At 39.6% G+C, this 22,857-nt stretch overlaps 2 protein-coding genes across 6 annotated transcripts; both read left to right on the forward strand.

Moving 5' to 3' along the window:
* Positions 1–396: 396 nt before the first annotated feature.
* Positions 397–10,569, forward strand: TIPRL (TOR signaling pathway regulator). Of its 2 annotated transcripts, XM_080566418.1 has the most exons (8): positions 399–478; positions 514–687; positions 3,675–3,854; positions 4,713–4,812; positions 6,315–6,446; positions 6,847–6,942; positions 7,667–7,729; positions 8,910–10,569. In XM_080566418.1, exons 2-8 carry the CDS (start codon positions 587–589, stop codon positions 9,057–9,059), a joined length of 822 nt encoding a protein of 273 aa, XP_080422544.1. In that variant the 5' UTR covers positions 399–478; positions 514–586; the 3' UTR covers positions 9,060–10,569. The 2 variants fall into 2 exon arrangements, with proteins under 2 accessions (XP_080422545.1, XP_080422544.1); XM_080566419.1 differs by having other exon boundaries at positions 397–687.
* A 1,610-nt stretch (positions 10,570–12,179) lies between these two features.
* SFT2D2 (SFT2 domain containing 2) lies at positions 12,180–22,289 on the forward strand. 4 transcript variants are annotated; one of them, XM_080566560.1, is made up of 8 exons: positions 12,187–12,415; positions 12,811–12,897; positions 13,208–13,293; positions 14,059–14,140; positions 16,135–16,170; positions 16,285–16,343; positions 17,048–17,077; positions 17,707–22,289. In XM_080566560.1, exons 1-8 carry the CDS (start codon positions 12,299–12,301, stop codon positions 17,744–17,746), a joined length of 537 nt encoding a protein of 178 aa, XP_080422686.1. In that variant the 5' UTR covers positions 12,187–12,298; the 3' UTR covers positions 17,747–22,289. The 4 variants fall into 4 exon arrangements, with proteins under 4 accessions (XP_080422685.1, XP_080422686.1, XP_080422683.1 ...); XM_080566558.1 differs by lacking the exon at positions 12,187–12,415 and adding an exon at positions 12,485–12,693; XM_080566559.1 differs by lacking the exon at positions 16,285–16,343 and having other exon boundaries at positions 12,180–12,415.
* Positions 22,290–22,857: the final 568 nt, after the last annotated feature.

Raw genomic sequence — 22,857 nt, forward strand, 5'->3', positions numbered from 1 at the left:
CTGTCCAGCCATGCCCCATGCTAAGGAACGCTGCCGGCGAGCTGGGCTGCCTGTCCCCAGTGATGCAGAAAAGCGGGACCGGCATCCTCTTCGTGCATCCCAGAACAGTTTTACACCTTTCACACCAGCGGTACCAAGGGGTTTCTACAGGACTTTCGGCTTTAATTTTGACGCTTTTTGACGATCCCCTTTAGACAACATTAAAGAACACAGCCAACCAGTGCGGGATGATTTCACACACATGTATATACCGACATACGCAGTACACAAAATACCCCGAGGCGCCTGGAGCGAAAGGCAGCGAGGTAACAACCGGCGCTGCCCGGCAGCCGGGCGAGGCAGGAGGGCGCCGCGGGGCTGAGGCGAGCTCGGGCGCCGCCCCCTGCCGCTGCCGGAAGGGGAAGGCGGTTGCGGAGGTTGCGGCGGCGCCGTCGCTGCCGTTAGGGCTGCGGCAGGGAGCCGAGCCGAGCCGAGCCGAGCCGAGCCGAGCCGAGCCGAGCCGTGCCGTGCCGTGCCGTGCCGTGCCGTGCCGTCCCGTCCCTTCCGGCCCCTTCCCGGCGGCGGGGCCGTGCCCTCGGCCTGCACCATGCACCCCGTGTTCCAGAGCAGCCGGCGCGACTTCACCTTCGGGCCCTGGCGGCTGAGCGCCGCCCGCACGCACATCATGAAGTCGGCGCAGGCCGAGAGGTGAGGCGGGCCCCGAGAGCCTGGGCCCTCTCTCGGGGCGGGGGAGGGAGACCCTGCCCGCGCCAGAACCTCACTTTGTCGTCGTCTGCGCGGTTTTCTCTCCTGCGGGGATGCTCTGGCATGGGAAACTGGGATGGTTTGGGTTACGGATGTTGTTTTTAACGATGGCTAACGGTTTGGGAGGTCTGGACCTGAAGCCCCCTGACTAGAAGCTTGCTGTCTTTAATTACCTTTTAAGGGACGTTAAGATGCTTTTAAATGCGATCAACAGACTCAGAAGCCATCTTATGGTAACGTTTATTTCAGCGTATTTCATTAAAAATTGATTGCCTGCTCCCTACTTCTACCAGTAATTTCCATTGCTGTAAAACTGTTGCAGAAAATGCTGCTGTGTCAGCATCAAGTACTTAAGTCAGATTTGCTAATGTGGAACTGAACAGTTCAGCTATTTAGTGCTAAATTGACCTTAGTGGCAGCTGAGTTTGACAGATACTGATTTCAGTTTCTGGAACAAATATATAGAAATCTTGTTAGTTTTGTTAAAGGTAACTATTCAGGTTGCTTTCAGTTTTTCCAAGGAAAATTTGTTTGCTGAAGTTCCCTGGTACGGAGTTTTACACTTTGTTTCTACGCTATAGTAAGCTATGTAAACTTTATTATTTTATATATTATAACACCATCATAATATGTTTTTTAATTTTATATCTGTATCAAAACGTGTAAAATGATATGTTCTTCCATCTTTATTCTCACTAAATACTTTTAACTAATTGTGCTGTAGTTTTTGCAGTTACAGGTAAAAAAAGATTTGAATCCTGTGTTTCACTTGTTCCTCTGTAAAGAGGGTTCAACATTCAGCTAAGCTGTGCCTATGTTCTGCAGCAGAAGGACTGTTATTACAGTACCCCATTTTTCTGGCAAGTTTGTGAAGACTTTTTGGGCAAGGTGTTACCCTTAAAAATGAAGATCTTTATTCTTAAGCTCAGGAGGGTGTTAATTCTTTCCATTATCTGTAAACAAGAGAGAGTCTAGAATCTGCCAGTCTAGAAGCCAAATTACCTGTTGTATTCATCTTCTGTTCTATTCAGTTTCTTTAACTGTAGCTGTTTTAAAATCAACAGTTATCTCTGTAACTTTCAAAAAGTACCTTTATCCGTTTTCAGGGACGCAAAGATTTTCAGAATATGTTGAAAAAGGCAGAAGAATAAAGGTTCAAGGGGTACAATGCAAGCTTGAAAGAACGGAGGAGATTTTGCAGGGTGGGGAAGAAAAATCCAGAATGAGCTGTTTACGTGCAGGAGTTAGCACCTAACATGAGATACCCAAAACAGTTCCTCCATTTCAAATTTGATGGGTCAAAAACTATCTAGTTGCAAGTGCTTTTAGTCAGCGTCTTTTTATGATGCATTTCTTTTGGCATTTTGCCTTCTTTATTGCTTGGAGAACATCATTATTACTTGTAGAAATGTTATTTCTGTCAAGCAGAATCACAAAGGTCCCTTGGCAACCTCTGCAGATGTGAAGGATTAAAAGAGCCATAGCTACACAACTTCTTCCTGTCCTGGGGTTGGTCTTTGCAGATTGAGGGGCACTCGAAATGGAAAAGTGTGTAACTCTATGCCGCCTTCTCTGGGAAAAGCGTAGGATCATATTTTCTAGGTCTACAAATTTGCTATTTTTTGTTTCAGTTTGGTTAGCATAATCACAGAATCACTTAGGTTGGAAGAGACCTCCAAGATCACCCACTCCAACCTCTGACCTAACACTAACAAGTCCTCCACTAAACCATATCATTAAGCTCTACATCTAAACGTCTTTCAAAGACCTCCAGGGATGGTGACTCAACCACTTCCCTGGGCAGCCCATTCCAATGCCTAACAACCCTTTCAGTAAAGAAGTTCTTCCTAACATCCAACCTAAACCTCCCCTGGCGCAACTTTAGCCAATTCCCCCTTGTCCTATTCACAGGCATGTGGGAGAAGAGACCAATGTAATAAGAGTAAGAATAGAGAGCAGTAAATAATGTTCTTTCATTTGCAGGATTATAGAAATAACCACTTTTGTTCAGGAATGCATTATTAGCAATACAAAAGTTGGGAGCAGGATGCTTTTTTTTCTCCCCATGTTGTATATTCCCCAATTAGTTGTATTTCCTAGAGTTTTCTTCTCTTCAGATGCCATGTTTGTTCTCTTTAATCTTGACGAATAAAGCACTTAGTGGTAGGGAGGAAATCGTAGAAGTATATGAAGTCTTTTGCTAAATAATCTCAGTGTGTATATAAAGCACCATGTGTATATATTTATTTTTATATAGTGTATGTATAAAAATGGATATAAATGAAAAAGTGAGGTAGGATAGCTTCAGATTTTCTGCAGGGATCATGCTCATTCGGTTCATGCAGTATGGGTCTGTGGCTTTCATGCTTAGAGGTTACAAATACCAGTATGTGTCCTCTGCAAGCTTGGGAGAGTAGTAGAGCACAGGAATGTCTTCCGCATTTTACTTTCAACGTACTCTACCAGGGTTTTTTTCAGACTCTTTTTTGTAAGCTTCCAAAGATGAAAGTACGGACTACTGCGTAGTGAATTTAAACTTGCTGACAGTAAGTGCTCTTTCATAAAACCTCTTTTTGGCCACCTGCAAAAATAGTTCATGGACCATCCAGGGGTTTGTCTGCAACAGGTTGAAATCTGCTACTTCATGCTTATCGGATATTTTTTGATGCCCTGTGTATGAGGCTTTTGTACTAGCCTGATGGAGAAGGAAAGCTTTAGGAAGAATCTTAAGGTGGAGAAATCACTTCGAATCAATGATTCTGCAGTTCATGTCAGATGATTAACTGGGAAAATAACAAAGTTTTGTAAAAATATACTGATGGTGTCATGTAAATTACTTGGTCTAGAGAATATGTACTCCACAACAGATTGCTTTCACTGAACTGTAGCTGACTGATCTCTCTTTATCGGACTTTTATTTTTCTGTGCAGATTGGCTGAAGAATTACACATGCCTTCCCTGCCAGAGATGATGTTTGGAGACAATATCCTAAGAATACAGCATGATCGTGGTTTTGGAATTGAGTTCAATGCAACAGATGCTTTAAAATGTGTCAATAATTGTCAAGGTATGATCAAAGTGGCTTGTGCAGAGGAGTGGCAAGAGAGCAGGTACAGTATTTTATCACCAGTGGGCAAGTACTATTGTGTTGTATGTGAAACTGTCGTAAGGTAGTTAAAGTCACAGACTGGGCTCCTGAAGACCTCATTGTATTTAGTTTTGCCATAGGTACAGCATGTGATGACAGAAGTCACCTAGCTTTTCTTTGCCATTATCATGCTGTCTGTTACACGGGGTCAGCTATATTTTTCAGTTGCTTCCTGGCTTTCTTGAAATAAACTACATGTTTAACGTGGTTTAGTTCTGTTCCTGTTTATTCAAACTTGTAGGTCCTCAAGGATTACAAGACTGTATCTTTTGGTGTTTGAAAGTGCAAAATGTTGTACGTGTCCAACATCTTAGCCTTAGGAATATAGCAGGACAATTACCATGCATGAGAACTAACTGTACTGCTTAGTATTTACCAAATTAGTGGTAGAGCACCTAGGAATAAGTCAAGGAAAGAAATCAAAGCTGTCATAAAAACTAAGGCAAATAGCAGTGTTAGTCATTTCTGTGTGTCGTCAGCAGATTATATTGTGCCTGCTCAAAGAACAAGTGACTACTGTTGAAAAAATTGGAGTTCACACTAAACTAAAAATCTTTATTTTGTCTCATAAGATTAAGATAGTATTAGCACGGGAATTCTGGTAATGGTTTTCTAATTCACGATGAAAACACAGATGCTGTGAAAGAAGCAATACTGGGTGGTTAAGTCTTGACATCATCAGTCCAGTACAGACAATACTGCTGTTTTTCTTGAGTAGTTAGGGCTTAAGTGTGGGGATCATAATACATAACCTTATGTGAGGTTGTAGGTTTTTTAATAATTACTACAAAGTATGCTATATTTTTTTTCATTTCTTGAGGAGTGAGACTGAGCACACTAAGGAAGTAGTCAAGCCGTATGACTGGACTTACACAACTGACTACAAAGGAACATTGCTGGGAGATACTGCAACGTTAAAGGTAAGCATTTTCTCCTTGTTAAATGCTGATTACTTATTGTTTCAGTCAAACACAAAACACTTCTCTTTTCTGAAGCTGTCAGTAGGCTTCTTTAAAATTTTACATGGTTCTTTGTTTCTGACTTCAAAGTATAGTTCGGGCTTTCCACATCTCATCATTTTCTGTTAATCAAATCTGTCTTATTTTAATAACTTTGGGTTTGGTGTTTTTTTGTTTGTTTTTAAGCATTTTAGGATCATTTAAGTAGGAACATTTGTGTCCCTTAGTGATGATTTACTGGGAGGGTAAAGCACTTGAGCATCTTCAGTGCTTGCTGGATGGCCCTCTGAAGCCCTGAGCTCCTCATGCACAGCAGAACTATCAGCTGTGTAATTCTTTAGTATCACAGAATCGTTAAGGTTGGAAAAGACCTCCAAGATCATTTGGTCCAACCATCCCCCCACCACCAGCATCACCCACTAAACCATGTCCCTAAGCACCAGGTCCAACCTTTTCTTAAACACCCCCAGGGATGGTGACTCCACCACCTCACAGGGCAGCCTGTTCCAATGCCTAACCACACTGAGAGGAAACATCTAATTTCCAACCTGAACCTCCTCTGGCACAACTTGAGGCCATTCCCTCTAGTCCTATCACTAGTTATCTGCAAGAAGAGGCCGACCCCCAGCTCCCCACACCTTCCTTTCGGGTAGTTGTAGAGAGCAGTAAGATCTCCCCTGAGCCTAGTACTTTTACTCTGTGTTGCTTGCCATTTTGTGAAAGCAGATAACTTCATCTGTCTGCTTTCAATGGCTTTCTGTTTTCTGCAACAGTAACTTCTCGTATTTAAACTGACAGCCCCCTCCTCCCCCACTTTGTCTTTGTTTACTTTAAAATTAGACTGAAGTTCCCAGGCAATCTATATTAATTGACTAGGATTGTGTTTGGTTACAGATCACTTGAGTTACTCTGGAATTAAAAGTATAGCATAAAAATAAACTGTCTTGTTGGCCTGTAGCCTTCAGGCAACAGAAGTGTATTAGTATATACAGGGAGCACAAGATGGGGGGAAAAAAAATACGGGTACTTGATTTCCATGGAAAGGCTTTATTTTTGGAATATCGTTCAGGGTTTGTGGTTGGCTAGAAATGCCAAGTGCATGGAATACTGTTTATAACCCAGAATTTCTCAATTATGCGTTAAATATAAGGCATCTTTTAATGTTATGAAATACAGAATGTAAACAGAATTATTTTCAACTGTAACCTACAAAGCCTATACCCTGAGGACAGTTTATTCAGAATTTTCCATTCTTGGCTTTTGCTTTGATCAGTGTTTCCTCTTGGAAACTTTTTAGTTTTAATTTTAACTTTTCCTATTTGAGTTTTGTATGTGTTAAGCTCAGTGCTACGAAAGCTTTTACCTTCAGAAAACTAGGAACTGGAGGATTCTTAAGATCGGGATAAACTTACTGACTTGCCACCGAACTACAAATACTAACTGTTCTTAATCATTTTCTTTAGGTTGTTCCTACAACAGAACACATAAATACAGAGAAATTGAAAGCCAGGGAGCAAATTATGTTTTTTGAAGAAGTACTTCTGTTTGAAGATGAACTTCATGATCATGGAGTGTCAAGTTTGAGTGTAAAAATAGTGAGTACTGAGAGGTGGATAAAAGAGGCTTGGTGACCTAGCTAGCTAATGTATGCAAAATGTAGTCACTTATTGCACGTTGGTTCTTCTGGGATTTGAAGTTTAAAATGAAAAGTTCTTTATTCTTGCTCTGAAAAATGTGGTCTTATTGAAAATTTTGAAATCTTTATGTCAGTTTCTCTAGGCAACAATCTTTTCCATCTTTCCGCATCCTAAGACTCCTTTGAAACAGTCTGCCCTGCTGTCCAATTATAGCTGCAGTATATCACCAGCCCAAATTTTGACTTTACCACTGAAAGCGCACTCATACTATGTTTCATTGTAAATTTTTGATGTAAATAAGTGCATACCTAAAGTAAAGCTTTGTAATATGCTGAATCAAACATATTTATTTTTCCAGAGAGTTATGCCTTCCAGCTTTTTTGTGCTCCTGAGGTTTTTCTTGCGAGTTGATGGGGTACTTATCAGGATGAATGATACAAGGCTTCATCATGAGGTAAACCCTTGTTCGTCACCATGAATATTTTACAGATGCTCCCTTGCAGTGTTACTTTCAGAGAAGACCTGCTGATATTGCTGTAATTTAATACTGATATTTTGGGCCGTAGAGGTTACCAGAACTGAACTTTCAAGTGCATTTTATTATTATGGTGGTGCTGAAGCAGCAACCAAGTGATAGGTACTGTATGAGCAGAGTGGGCTATTGCTCACGTGAAGTAATGATTTAAATACATGTGACAAACATGGATTAGAGAGGCATTACAAGACAAAAAATAGACAACAGTAAATAGTGTGATAATTGTTCTTACAGGGTTTTTTTGCTTGTCTAGCGTATGACTGCAAATTTCATCTTGCAAAGGACTGTCCGTTCTATGCTGAGTTCAAGTATCCCATAAATAAGATGGACCATAACAGTTGTAGTTTGCTTATTCCGTCTATCTCTATTCATATAGATGGAGGTGTTCTGAGTAAAAATTAACAAGAATATTCAGTCTTCTTTTTGCATGCCTGCATGCAAAAAGGTAGTTTTTGGAAGAGACAAATTTGCTACACGTCTTTCTCTGTACTTGTGAATTTGAACGTATGTTTCTGCTCCCAGGTGAAAATCTGTGGTCAATCAAACTCAAATGTTTACTAAATTGAATGTGTTTACAGTGCTCATTTTGCACAGATATTAGATGATAATTTTGTAATTAATTTTTGCATTTTTTCCCCATTAGGCTGACAAGGCCTATATGTTGCGAGAATATACATCCAGAGAAAGCAAAATATCAAGTTTAAAGGTATTAAATTTTTTAATTTTTCCTGTCTGCTTTTTGAAATAATATTTTCTGTGTGGACCATAAAACAACCTAAGTTGTTCTTTTGAAATGTTTGCAGTCTAAACCGGGGAAAGGTCCTTCTACTTGTGTAGCATTTACTTTAGGGATTTCAGGGCAGATTTGCATTTGTAGATGAGTTACTGATCACATTACAAGATACTGGATTATATTTTCTACTTCTGAGTTAACAGCTTTTTCATTTTCTTTCTTAAAACTGTTCAGCCATAAAATCAGGTTGTCTATTTCCCATGGTGTTTAATTTCAGGGCTGGTTATATGCTCACAAGTAGTATTAGGGGGTAAGATCTGTTTGATGGTAAAAACTCACTCATTTTTTCTCAAATAGCTTTAATAGTTCATCTTAAAATTCCATCAGTGGCTCAGAATAATTGTAGCACATTTGGAGTTGCAACTGTTGATTTTTATTCTTGACCCAATATCTGATTTTAGGTACTCTTTGTTATTTTCCTTCTTTTTTTTTTTTTTTATCTTCACCTCTAAAAATGTCTTCTGTTTTTCTGTCGAATGTCTTGTATGTGGTGAAACTATGTTGTCTAGAGGAATCTACAGAGAAAGATATTAATTAGCTTAAACAAACTAATTTCTTCAAATATGAAATTAAAATCCAATGAGTTCTAGTATTTCATATAAAAAGCTAAACAATGTCTGTAGTAGACTTCGTAAAACTAAGACCTGTGTTGAAATATCAGTTATTAATAGCTAAATCTGAACAACTCCAGCAAATGTGTTACGACTAGAAGACATTAAACATGAGATCTGTTGTGGCCATTCTAGTTTTTTCCAAGAACAGCCTCTCAAAGAGTTTCTTACATTCAAATGATGAACGTTGTAGATCTTCTGGAATGTCCCTGACTTTCTTGTGGTCATACAATCTGCTGCTTAAAAATATCAAATACCTTTCTTTAACCTACTGATATATGCATGAAGTAAGAGGTTGTATGTATGTGTATTTGAAGTTATAACACAAATTTCTCTAATGATATCTGACTTAAAGTGTTTAAATCAGGTAAATTAGAGATAAACTGTCCATAAAAGTTTGCTTTTGGGATTCCCCTTCCCCTTTTTTTAGCCTCCCCACCCCCTCCCATTCACTCATTTTGTCTAAAATTTTTGCTTCTTAGCACGTACCACCTTCCCTGTTCACGGAACCTAACGAGATCTCTCAGTATCTACCCATAAAGGAGACGATCTGTGAAAAACTAGAATTCCCAGAGAAGTTGGAGCCTAAACCAGAAGCATCACTGGAAACCAAGTGTGTTAAGTCTAAATAAATGTGACTTTATATGGACTTGAATTCGACTGGAGGTCATGTGATTGTGTAGCCATTACCGGGGGCATGGTTTCACTACTAGTGGAATAAAGTATTTGGCTAATTTTTCTGTAGCCCTAAAAGAAAACAGGATTCATTTCAAGCAAGTTTCGCTAATATTTTTTGATCTTTGTTTATTTTAAACCTGTATCTGGAGTTATCTGATAGACTGATGGCGAATTGCAGTCTTCAGTGGCATTGGAGGACTCTCACAATTGAGAGTCTAGGTTCTGTTCAGTTCACCACTTAGGCAGGATATTGCCTGGACTCTCCAACACAAACACTTCTGTGAAGATTCTGTTATTGCTGCTTCAGATGCCAAAAGACTACTAGAGTCATAAAATTGGCTTAATTTTATTTTTATTGAAAAATTGTCTACAGTAAAAATAAATAAAATTCCTCTGCATATGTTATGAGCTTTCAGTCCTAAACTATGCTTTTTGCTTGGTTTCCTCTACTGTGAGGTGATAACCAATCAAGTTATTTCTTAGAATCTCTGATCCAGATTTCTAACTTAAGAATATTCATTTCATCTGAGAAGAGTTTTAAGGAGGAGTAAAAAGTTGTATTTGTTTGACACTTTATAAAGGTAAAATTACCTTACTTGTGACACATTCTCTCCAGAGCAGGAGACGAGCTGGAGATTAACAGAGGCACATACTGGTAAGTCTCTTCACAAATACTAGCTTAGTTTGATGTCAGCCAGATTTCTCAAGGCAGATCTGGAGACTATTGCTTGGGGTCTCTGTGCTGATACAGTCATGCTATATTGGAAATGCATTGTACTGTATTTACCTTCCGTTGGACATACCAGATGGTGCCCATGTATGATGGTTATACTGTTCTGATATTCAACTTGCTAAATTAGAGTGGTTTATGGCTGAGGAGAAGAGGGCTTTTTAGTCTTCAATCCGTAACAGATGCTGGTATTTACAAATTGAGAAACGGGAGCTTAAGTAGCCTTAAAAGGATACTAGCATGTATTTCTGATATGTAATTTTGGTTTATTTTTGAAAGTCTTTAAATTGTAATATCAGTAGAAGTGTGATCACATATACAGTTATGGTTTTAAATCAGTAATTTGTGGATTAAACTTTAAATAATTATATTGCTCTTGGAAATCCTAAATTACATGAATGGCTTGGTCTAAGATTGGGGGAGCTAGACTTGCAGGTTTGCTTCTTGCACTCAATAAAGTGCAAGAAGCAAAGCAGTAGTGAAAAGTGGGCCTTGTACTTTAAGGCAATGGCAGATAAAAATGCTCCAAGACACCAGAACGTGTACATTTTGGTTAAAAATCTTCAGAGTCTACACTGCATATCTTTAAATACCAAGTTTTGGGGTGGCTTGTTTCTATTAATCAGGTCCTTTGAGAAATGGTTCTCATTTAAAGAAGAAACTGTTTTTATACAATTGTACTACTATTTAAGTGACTGCTTTCTTAGTAAAACAACCCACCTTGTTTCACTTCTGTTTGAGGCAGCCTGGTCTAATCATTTGATCATACGGTTGGAAGGCAGGAGCTAACGGCAGTTTTTCCTGTGTCACTGATTTATTCTAACCACAGGGAAGTTACTTGTGTGCCTCAGTTCCCTGTATGCAAAAATAAGAGTAAGCCTCACTGACTGTTGTGAGGATTATTTTTTTAACAGTTGCTGATTAGAATAGGTTTCCTCTCTCTTTTTTTTTTTTTTATTCTGCTTAATAGACCTTCAGCCTTACCTTTGGAAAGGACTACTACAAAAGAAACTTATGATCCATAGGATAAGATGAGTGAAGGGAACTGAAATTTAAAAGGTCTCTGAAAGAAATTACTCATAATCAGGCGAACTGCATGAGTGAACTTATGGCCCCTCTGAAGTAGGGGTGAGGTCCTGTGTATTCCCCATTTGTGAGTCCTAAATTCTGTTTTTTTCATCTCCTTGCACTTGTTTTCTAAAGACTTCAGGAATGATGAAGTGTGTATCTGTAAATGAATGCAGCATGGAAATGATCAAAATTAATTTGGTAATAAAAGGTTATTTATGACCCCTCCAACAGTAAAGGTCTATGAGGAGAGAATGGAAAGGAAGGGAACAGCAAACTAGAGGGGATAAAGAGATGGTTGGCTAGTGGAAGTAAACCATGGCACTTCTTTTAATGTAAGCATTTACTACTTTACATGCCTTAAAGGCTTGTAAAAACACACTTTAAAATCAGAGCTGGTAGTGACTGGTGTTGTGGTAGCATGAAGGAAGTCATATCCACGTTAATTAAAGTTGTGACTTGAGTTTAGTCAGCGATGCTAACGTTAATCTCCATGGGGCTAAAGTCGGGGGGGGGGACCCACAGAATCAACACCTACTGTTCAGAATGGTGCTCTGCATGTCTAGTTTATATTGTGTATTTTATCTTGTCCATCATACTTACTAATCTGTGACCTGTTGATCCAGTTGTCTTGAATGGACTTGAATCCTGAATATATAGATTTGTGATATCCATCTGTTTTGGGTGCTGTGCATTTAAGTGGAACACAAATATTGGAGAAATCACAAGAATGTGTTTAGAAAGCCAGTTACCACAAAGTAAAACTTGGAACATTCTTTGTCACTGTTACACCACCTAGATTATCAAGAGACAGCACTATCAGTTGGTGTACTGCAAGCTCTCTTGTACAAATTTGCCAGAGAAAAATACTACTTTGGATATATCATTTTGGCGGGAGGGAGTGGGGTGATTCTCCAGCTGTTTTGTAGCACGTTGTTACAACGTATATACAACGGTTTATATTCTTCCTCCTATGTCACTAAATAAAATATACCTGACGTTTTATAGTTCTGTTCTTATCTGGGAACAATAAAGAAAAATAAGGTCTTGCGATGCAGAATTTTGTGTGATCATAAGATCTATATAATCTTATTAGCCTGCCATCAGACAACTCGGGCTAGTTATGGAAATAAGAGGAGACTTTTCTGGAGTGGGGGAAGTTGTACCTATGTATGTACTAATACTATGTCTAAAAGCTTCCCTGTTTCCCAGTAACAGATTAAGAGCGGGGGGGGGGGGGGGGGGGGGGGAAGGTTTAACAGATTAAGGCCTAGTGCGAGGCCCGGGTGCGCCGGGCTCGGCTCCGCCTGGCGCCCTCCCGAGGACTACATCCCCCAGCAGGCCCCGCGCCCTCCCCTACCTGCCGAGCGCAGGTAGCCCGCGGCGGCGCGTTGTATGCTGGGGCTCGTAGTCCCCGAGCAGGGGAAGAGCCGGGCCGAGCCGGGCGTCATGGACAAGCTGAAGCGGGTGCTGAGCGGCCAGGACACGGACGACCAGGGCAGGCTGGCCGAGGTAACGCCCCGCTCCCCCCGCACCTGCCGTCCCTTCTCTGCGGGTCGGGCCGCACCGGCCGCCGGGAGGCTGCCTCGGCCCCGGCCCGGCCCTGAACCCCGCGCCCCGAGATGGCGGCCCGCGGGCGGGGTGGCGCTTGGCCCGGGATGGCCGCCGCGGCGGCTCGGGGAGCGCACCGCCGCCCCGCATGGCCCGTGCCGCCGCCGGGGCGCTCGGGGGAAGCCCGGCCCCCGGTGCAGCGAGCCCGAAAAGGAGAGCGTGTGGGGGAGAGCGTGCCTGTGCGCTTCCGTGGTCGAGCTTCGGCGTCTTCGGAGAGGTTCGGGCACTTAATACGGGGCAAAATCGCGTAAATACGTGATAATAACTTGGCCTTTCCCCCCCCTCCTCGCTTCTAGGTTATCGATGCGACTTCGCTAGGTTGGGGCACCAGAGTGAAAGGCTTCATTGCTTGTTTTGCAATAGGATGCCTGTTCTCTGTCTTGGTAAGGACTTTTTGCCAAATCTGACCCAATACTTGAGTTTTGGGAGCCCTGGTAACTTGCTACACACTGGCTGATTTTTTTTTTTGAGTCTCTGTGAAGACACCTGACTCAATCCTGGTTAGATACAATCCTTGAATTGTCAATAAGAAAGCTAATAAATGCAATTTGCTTTTTTCCCCGTGTGTGTTTGATTCTGCAGTTTGAATTTAAGTATTCTGAAACATCTTTTATGTCATGACACTTTGTGTTTCTTTTGCAAAATAAAAACAATCTTTTTTTTTTTTTCTCCTTCCTAAATATTCCCTTTTAGGGTAGTTGTCTGATCTGGATACCAGGGAAAGGGCTGATGCTCTTTGCAGCATTTTATACGTTGGGGAATATCGCGTCTATTGGGAGGTAACAATCTATTCGTATTAATTCCATAATAAAGGTGAGAAACTGGAGCAGGTGCATAAGTAGTAAAAAAGGTTGTGTTTGTTTGTATGTGAATATTTGCCTACATAGGTCATTATCTTTTTGCTAAACTTTCTGTGATTGAGGAAGTTTAACAAGATGTTAGAAAGTACAAGGAATGGAATTGGAAATAATATAGCAGCTACGCATGAGAAATTTCTTATGCAATAGAAACACCACTTTAGATAAAACTTTCACCTGGTTTAATTTATGCAGTATCTATCATCAGGGCTGCAAATCTGGTGAGGGATCAGAGGGTAGATACAGGCATCAAAACGACCATTTATGATAGAGGAATGGAGACGGATTACCTGTCAATCCATGCAGAGCTTCTGTGGCTAGTATTTTTGAAGAGCAAGTTAAAAAAGCATCTGTCAGGAATGATCTAGCTGAAGCTGACCTTGACCTATGCTTCTAGCCTGATAGTTCTGCTCTGCTTAATCACACCCTTTCAGTTATGATTAACATAAAATTATAGAATAAATACCTTAGACAAAGAAGAACAGGAATCAGTCTTGTCTCGTATATCCTGTTCCTTTTGTTATGCACTGACTACCATAATGACATAGTGTGCTGGTACCCTATATGACAGCAGACAAGCTTAAAAAGTAACTCCCCTTAATCAGAAATCTTATTTAGTATCACTTTTTCACTTTTGCCTTTATGTCTTATGTTCATCTTGTTTGTTTGTTTGTTTTCTTTCCTCAGCACTCTCTTTCTTATGGGACCAATGAAGCAATTGAAAAGGATGTTTGAGCCTACCCGTTTGATTGCTACTGTTGTTATGCTAGTAAGTATCAAAGGGATCAGTTTTAACTCGTTAACTTGTAAACAGTTTCCCCTCAAAAGTGCTTTCATGTACAATAATCTAACTATGTTTCAAGATGTGTTTGCGGGTGGGTTTTTTTGTTCATCCTGTATATCCTGTACTTCTGTTATAGTGAAAAGGTGCTTGTAGCACCACCACTTTCCTATTATGAAAGACTGAATTGAAGCCAGGTTGTCATACTAAACGAGCTTTAAGTGTCTGTAGCTGCCATGTGTCAATTGTGTGTAAATCATGTGTAAACCTTTTTAGGGTTCTTGAGATCACATCATATTTTCAGGTTTCTTAAAAGATGAAAGACAGGAAAATAGTTTTTAAAAAGTTGTATCATGGAGGTTGTGAGACATCTCCTATTTTGCATATATATATTTTTTATTTTCTATATGACTTGCTCTAAAGAGTTGTGTAGGTATTTCCACCTTGATAAAAACAGTCATTTCTGACAAAGCAAAGGGGAATCTCTGTGACCTTGCATTAAAAATAACATCATCCCAGTTGTTTGATAGCATCAGGTTTCAAAACTGCCGATTCAACATTCAACTGAAGTCAGCTCTTTGAGTTATCATCGTCTTCAGAAGATGGGAATTGTGGGCAACCTTTTGGGGGGGACAGTGTTTGCTGTTAATTCTAAGATTTTCTTGTTGAAAGTGGGTGTGCTTTTACGTTTCTTAAACTCTCACACTTTCTCTTGGAGAGTCTAAAATCTGGAAGGTGGTTTAACTTGCCTGAAACTGTCCTCCCAACTTTTCAGTGCGAATGTCTTCAGAGCATTCGCTTGGTATCAGTGCTGCCTAGTTTATTTTTAAACATCCAAAGAGGCAACAGGAAACAGATACAGCTTAAGAAATTGACTGTCTATGCTCACAGATTAGCAGCAGCCAAGGAGCCTAGTGCGTAGTGTGTGTTTGTTTCATATGCAATTAGGATGCTTGGAATCAAGAGTATGTCTGGAACATTCATTGGAGTAAGGCCAGGTGTTAGGTGTATGTTGTATGTAGACCAACACACAAACCATTACCCTAAAACTAATGGAAAAACTACATTTAATGTCAGTAATCATGGCTGAGGTGAAGTGTATGATTTGGCAATGCATGCACTACTTACTGTCTTGCATATGTAGTACTAAATATTTTTGTTGTTTTTACTCAAGCAGAAAAATGTACATCATAATCTAGCAGCACACTCGTACATCTGCTTCAGCAGACTGAGTTAGACATTGATGAAGGAAGGTGAAGTGTCAGCATTTGTCATAGCGAAATAAACTGCCACATCTTAAACTGAAAATGAAAAATTGAGCTAAAAGGCATCTTCTGTTAAACCTAGTGTTAAAACAGGAAATAATCCAAAATGGACCACTAGTCCCCAAGATTTTAACTGTAGTAAAGACACAATGTAGCTATGAAGAAAGAACACACTGCCTGTGCTGGACTACATATTAAGCAGGAATGCTACTAAGTGATAGCTGAAAGTACTTGAAAGTGTATTGTGGCTTTAATTGGTAAGAATTCAGTAATTACTTATCTTCAGCACTGTGGTAGCCTTGAGAGTCAACAGGAAATGTGGCACGTACAGAGGCAGAAAAACTGGAGTTGTAACTGAAAAATCTTACGCAAAAAGACAAAGTGTGGTCTATGCTTAGCCCACCAAGAACTGTGTAGGAAGGAGCAGGAACCTGCTGATGTTGCAGAAGAGCTGTGGGAGCCTCATGCTCTTGTTCCTTTGCAGTCATGAGCTTATATTCTTAAGATATCAGGCTGGTGTTTTCTCATTGCTTTAATTAACAAATGTAATAGTGCAAGCATTTTAAATAAAGGGAACTCTTATACTGGAATGGATAAAACTAAGAAATGAAATAATCTGTTTCTGTATCTGTGAAGGAACGTATTACAGTGTAATGACATCTGTAAGAACTGGAGAGTTGTTTGTATGTTTAATAGAAATTGTTTGTTTTCTTCTAGTTGTGTCTCGTACTAACACTATGTTCTGCTTTTTGGGTGAGTATTTGAGTCCTGTATGTGTATATATAACTGGAGTATCTTTTAAAAATGAGATTCTTACATGGTTGTCTCACTGATTGTTGTGTTTCTGCCCTTGCCTTTCTCCCTCAGTGGGCTAAAAAAGGACTTGTGCTCATTTTCTGCATCTTACAATTTTTTGCCTTGGCATGGTAAGTGATTTCCCCCACCTGCCTACCCCGCTCTGATTTCTATTACATCTAACATCAATAGTGGGATTGTGAGTGGATTTTGACCCTGCATGAGTTAAAGGGATGGAGAATTATATCTCACCATTCCACCTAGATGCGAGACAATGCATCTAGGAAGGGCTGACTTGTTCCTGCTCTTTGCTCTCTCATTCTGCTTCTGGAAGAAGCGCCTTTGAATGCGTTTGATTTCTGTGAGCTTGTGAGCTTGAGGTAAAACTTTTTTTTGTCTTTTAATCCATATGTTGCTTACTGTTTGGTATTCTGCTTTTAGAGACTGAACTTGTCTTGTCAAATGACCCAGATGTGACAATCAAATTAAGCATCAGTTCTCTTTAAGTTACCAAATGCTCTGTATAATGTTCCTGGATTACTTCAGGAGCTGGTATGAACATCTAGCCAGCCCTCAAAAGCAATCTGCCTGTAGGTGTGGGAGCATTGAAGAATATCATGGGTAGGAAAATTGCGTTTAGCATGCTTCTATAACATGCCCTCTTAGTTAACCCTTGAGCTAAGGTTACTTGCAAGGATGCTGTTGTTCACAAAGTCAGAACTTCACTTTGGTTGTAAATCTCGCAGCTCTCTGTTCAGAGCAACACAGGTTATTCTTTTTGTGACTCCAATATAATCTGACACAAAGAGTAACTTTTTAAAATGTTTCTTCTTAGGTACAGCATTTCCTTCATACCTTTTGCAAGGTAAGCTTCCCCACTCCATTACTTTTTGTTGTCTTGAAGTTTAGTGATACAGAAGACTAGTTTATAGAAGCTTGTAACGTGTGGCTTTAAATTTTTCCATGGTGATGTAGGAGGTGGAAATGTGTGTAGGTACCTGAAAATAGGAATAAGCATCATCTCTAGTGGGGGAACACAATTTAAATGTAACAAAACGAGAGAGCTTCCTATAAAAATATGTAAGTGTGCTGACCATATGCAAAACTTAAGGTTTGTCTTCTAAATGCTGGTCCAAAATGCTACTGAACAAGTGTATTCTGCTCTGTACTGCTTTTTTTTCCTTACCACTCCCTTGCCCTGTGAGCACTATTACAGCATTTGAGCACAGTCTGTCCTACTTCATCAGTCCCCTGTTTCCCCAGTGCACCACCATGAGACAGGCCTCACTTCCACTGCGGTTGGGTGGGTGGAGGATGAGCAGACCCGCTTGTCTTTAATACGTTCATGTAGGCATGCAAAGTATATGAGCACAATTAATACATGGTCAGCTAATCTTCGGAGGTGTGAGAGTCAGTGGTGCAATACCAGCACGGAGCGAGTCTCAGCAGGAAGCAAAACTGAGGTGATCGTTTTTTTCTTTCTCCTGCCTGTAGGGATGCTGTGAAGAAATGTGTGTCTGTCTGTCTGTCCTGAGAGGAATACTGGATGCTTCGCAGAGGTCTAGGAAGCACAGTAGAACTATGTTAAGATCACTGTGTATGTAATTACCTAAATCTGTCTTAAACACGTGCCTTTCAGCTTGTTGTTAGAGGCTCCTTGTGATAAAAGCAGTGTATGCAATTGCTTGTTTTTGTAAGCAATGGTGTTTGTAGGACAGAGCGCCCATGTGATGAAGTTCTGTCTGGCAGAAAAACTGGGCAGAGATCCAGAATTTATGATAATCCTCATGTAAAATCATGAATTTGTTTCTGCAAAGTTAGCAAAGTAATGTGTGAAGTCTGTAAAAAGGTGACCTTGACTCTGATGGGACCATGCCAGTCTAGAGGATTACTTTTTTCTTGAAAAAGATCAGTTGCTAGCTCTTTTCTTACAAAGAACTTTTTTTTGATAGCCTTACATCACTTAATCATTGCACTGTTTATATTGAATAATGGAATATTGGAGTTTTCTCTCTTTTTGTGCCTCTTGCAAGAATTTAGGCTTATGGTATTTCTAAAAGGTCTAATTCTAAATGAAAATACTGTTTTGGAGTATGTATTTATGAAATGTTTGATTCTTTAATGAATTATTTCATTTTCAGTTTAGACCAAAAGTGTTTCCTTAAAATATATGGAAGGGACATTATCATCTGCAAAAATCTTGTTCCCATAGGAAAAGCACTTTCAAAGTAAGGTTAAGCAAATTTTTAGTTGCAAGGAACCTGAGTTCTTTTTGACTCGAGATAATGGCAGTGCATACAAGCTAAGAAACAGAAATCTTTTGCTTGAAGTGAGATGCTTCTCTTCTCCCCAGCTGTTGCATAGAAGCAGTGTGAAGCTGGGACCACGATAGGTGAGCTCAAAGGATTTGTGTATGTCCTTTCTCAAAGGACAAACTCTCTTGGTAAGGTATAAGTGGGTTAGTGTTTAAGCAAGTCTGGGGCAGGGAGAAGACATTTTCTTCTGAATTTATGAATAAGTTAAAACTTCAACGTATCTTTTTGTAAATGAAATCAGTTTCATTTCTCCAAAAGCACTCTCATACACTAGTGAATTTCTTCCACTTTGTGGAGAAAATACAACTTTCTATTGCCTGTTTTAGCAAAAGAAGTGTGCAGCAATCTAGTTGCCAGCTTCAAACAAATGCCAAATGGTCAGTATCCAAATTCCAAGGCCACTCTCCATTCTCTTAATCTTCTGAGCTATATGTAATCATTTACTCCCTAACCATTTCAGTAGTTAGCTGTTTAATATCTGAACACAGGTTCCTGCTTCTGCTAGGTGGGATATTGTTTAACTGCTCTTGCCTTTCCTATTACCAAACTGTCTTGCTGGAACTGATGGCTGTGAAGATAATTATCCAGTGGACTTTAGTATGAATTGAATCCTCTTTCTAGATCTACCTAGTGTTTAGTCATTTAACTGTATTGCATTTGCATAGCAAGTGTGTCCCAGACTTGTGCCACAAAGACTTTAATGCAGCACAAACCTAGTTCTGTTCAACAATAAAATATAAGCCCACAGTGAAGCCAAATAATTCTACAGCTTTCAGAAAGTTACTAGAAGCTGAACGAATTCTAAACTTTAAACTTAATTGTCCTTCTGATAATTTATAAAACATAGTACCACTCCCTGTCAGGATCCTTTTTAAATTTTTTTTTTTTTTGGATGGTGATATAAAAGAGGAACTCTAGCCAGCTGGAATCCAGAGAAAGTAAGAGTTACTCTTACAGGCCATTGGAACAGAAAATGCCGTTTTGAAAACATGACATTACTATGTTGGGATGGATCTGTTATGTGGGATGATGTTCCTCAAGTGCTATTTCCCTGTGCTTTTTTTTCCTAGGATTTGGAAGTTAGTGTTGAAATCATTAGGTTGACTGTTACTTAAAGGAAAGAATTAGTTCAAGGCCCAAGAGAGACTGGGAATTAAAGAATGCGTATGGATGTTTTCCCTGACTCTGACTGAAGACAAATATCTAATAAGTTATGTGACTTTTTTTTTTATTAGTGAGTAGGTTCAAAGCCTAATTTACAGCTGTCAGAAGACCCCATGTTAGCGTTTTACTAGGACTTTGATAATGTTTACAGAATTCCTTTGTGTAAGAGCAATGGAAATGCAACTCTAATGCCTTTCACATTCCAATATTTGTTTAGCTTTTATATCTATGGGTGTTCCTGGAAAACTCTACAAGTATAGCATACAATATCTCTCCTTTCTCTCTCAGGGAAATTTCTCTTAACTTGGATAATCATTCCAGGGTTATCAGCAGTCAACACAATGGAATTTGACTCCTCTGTTTCTCTTCCTAATCTGAAGCATACAAAAAAAAAGAAAGCCTTTTGCTTACTCCTTAGCAAGCTTTTGCACAGCTGTAGTACTCTCCAGCTGTTTCCCTGGAAAAACACAAGATTTGGGCATGTTGCATAGTGCTTTTTCGATTGGTACACTAGCTAGATGGAACCTTTTAGCTGACTGTTGTGAGCACAACCACTTGGAATTAGGAAATTTAGGCTCTGAAACTGCTTCTTTCGCTACCGATACACAGTGGGTAAACTTAAATGCATTCCCCCTACACTTGCACCTTTTTAAAGCTATAATTCCAGCTCCGCAGCCTTTGATTCAATAAGAGAGAAGAACAAAGCTTTATTTGACTGCATAGCACAGTTATGAGGCATTAAGGAGTAGTGCCCATAAAGGAAGGGAACTCAAAAGGAGATGGCAAAGACATGCATGATTACCAGACTGCCACTAGGGTTTATGTTGCCCTTTGGTGTTGCATTCTGTTCTTATGAAGGTCAGACAGAGAGAGAGATTCACCATATTCTTGCCAATATGTGAAAAATACTCAGGGTTTGTCACTTCATCTACAAGCAGTTTTGATTTAAAAATAACTCTTCTCTGTCAGAACAAAATGTTTTAGATTCTTACTCACTTATCAGTAGTTGTATTCAGGCTATTGCCAAGTTTAGCATCAAAATATTCTTCTATCTTGTTGTTAAAATACTTTACTTTATATGATCGAGGGGTAACCCAGTATATGAATATTACCTCTTGACCAGTTTCAATCCAAATTAGATTATACCATTGTACCATTTTTGCCATTAAAACTTCTTTTTGTTAAGTTTTGATATCAGCTTTGGTTATCTGCTTGACAGGAAGTGTGATGGGCATCTTTAAAGCCCTCTAGCTTTCTATCTTAATGTCCTTCAGGGCAGAAATACTTGCTGTGTGCACTCTACTGCAAAGAGACATCTGTGTTTTAAATCACAAGGCTCCTTCCTTCACAAAGTCCTTGCTCAGTTGCCTACACCACTTGACTCAAGGCTGACTTTTATGATGTTGGACACCCATATCAGTAGAGTTTGGTGTTCTACCAGAAAGTGCTTTTTTAAAGCTTTGTTGTTGGTCAACTTGCTTAATCACTTTTTTTTTTTTGTAGTACAGATAACTGTAGCCAATCAGCCTTAACATGAAATGTGCGTGTCTGGGATCAGCTGACTTTACTGATACAGTAGAAATGGAAATGGGTGGTGGTGGGTGTCTGTTTCCATACCACTGAGATTCTGTACATGAAAATGGGAGGGGGGGTTTCATCATTTCAGACTTTTGCTCTGGTTGATGTGATGAAGTTCATTGTGAATACTGGTGCTATCTGAGATGGTTCTACTGTGCTGATGTGAACAATGTGGTCTTGTTTAGTATTTACAGTAATAAGATTGCTTGTGAGTTGTTGCAAAACCCAAGGGAGAGATTTCTGCACAGAGTTAAAATGACTTTAAGAAATTGCATTAAAAAAATAGTCTTGGGCTTTGTGTGGATACTTAATGTGTAAGTTTGGGAAATGGGGGACACTCTGTTATGGGATGGCTTCCAGCTAGGTGCAGGACAGGTCTGAATCAGTCATAACGTGTGGGTAGATTGCAGCTGTGCCTGTAATGCATTTGGAGGCTTAGAGCCCTGTTGCTTACGTGCGGTCTGAAACTCATGTTCTGGAAACTGCCTGGTGGAAAAACGTGCACATTTGAAGGCTGTACACTTCTGCTGTGTACTAAGAGATTGAAAAATCCTCTGAATTTCTCAAAATGGTTTTTGCTTTTGGTACTTAATGATGTTAATGAAGGCAAGATCACTGTTGCTGTTGTTGACTCTCAAAACTGAGGAGGAGGAGGACATTGATACACACATTTGTCTTAACTATTGATGTTTACAACCATAGCAAACGCTGACCATGTAGGACAGAAAGCACAAAAATGGTATATTTTCTCAAAACTGTATGACTAACTGTCATGCGACAACACTAAATTTTGTAACACCTGTGGAAAATTGTTTTATAAAATAAAAACTAAACTGTCAGAAATTCTCCACAATGTTTTATACTGTTACCGGTTCCGTTTGCTCTTGTGCTTTTTCTATGTATTTACACTGTTCAATTTCTACTTTGATAAACATCTTTTTTTCTGAACTTTCTCTAGAATGAAATTAAGTCCTCACTTATGAGTATTGTTTTCCTTAATAAAGTTGTAATTGCATTAAACTTATTGCTCTTATGGTTAATATGAAGATTTTAATGATGTTGACTCCAGATGTTGCTGGAATTGCCGTGTGTGGGTGTTTGGTTGTTTTGGTGGTGTGTGTGTGTGACTCTCATTTTCTTCTGTCAGCTGTTTCACCCGGCAAAACTAGCTCAAAAAATATCCTTTTGGCATAAAGTTGTTAAGGTGGGGGTGTTACTTTTATTACTTTTTTTTTTTAATTTCAGATGTCAACCTAGCTGTGCCAACAAATTATTGATTTAATTCATACTACAGAGCAAATAATTCTTGATGCTATTCTGTCAGCAAAGATTAGAGTTATGAAGGAGCATGCCTCTGGCTTTTCCTTGTGAAATATATACACTCTGAATACAGATGTACACTGCCAGTAAAAAATCAATGATTTAGGAATATGCATGTCAAAAGTAAGGTTAGAGGCAATGATTTTAGTTTTACCTTTTTTAAAACCTTCAGAAAGCCCATCAGTTTATGTGCAATATGCATTCAAAGACTTACTGTGGTTTTAATTTCCCTTGCCAATGTATGGGGCCTTGCATTGGGCTGTTTAGA

Source organism: Anser brachyrhynchus, assembly GCF_964034855.1.
Source record: "Anser brachyrhynchus genome assembly, chromosome: 1".
In the NCBI taxonomy this organism is placed as follows: Eukaryota; Metazoa; Chordata; class Aves; order Anseriformes; family Anatidae; genus Anser; species Anser brachyrhynchus.

Excerpts from the sequence above, each read along its gene's own strand:
- TIPRL (XM_080566419.1), top strand. The coding sequence starts at position 587 with ATGCACCCCGTGTTCCAGAGCAGCCGGCGCGACTTCACCTTCGGGCCC. Across the intron at positions 4,813-6,314 it reads GAGATACTGCAACGTTAAAG|GTTGTTCCTACAACAGAACA; the intron begins GTAAGCATTTTC and ends CATTTTCTTTAG. Across the intron at positions 6,943-7,666 it reads ATACAAGGCTTCATCATGAG|GCTGACAAGGCCTATATGTT; the intron begins GTAAACCCTTGT and ends TTTCCCCATTAG.
- SFT2D2 (XM_080566557.1), top strand. The coding sequence starts at position 12,526 with ATGGCGGCCCGCGGGCGGGGTGGCGCTTGGCCCGGGATGGCCGCCGCG. Across the intron at positions 12,694-12,810 it reads GTGTGGGGGAGAGCGTGCCT|GTTATCGATGCGACTTCGCT; the intron begins GTGCGCTTCCGT and ends CCTCGCTTCTAG. Across the intron at positions 16,171-17,047 it reads CACTATGTTCTGCTTTTTGG|GTACAGCATTTCCTTCATAC; the intron begins GTGAGTATTTGA and ends GTTTCTTCTTAG.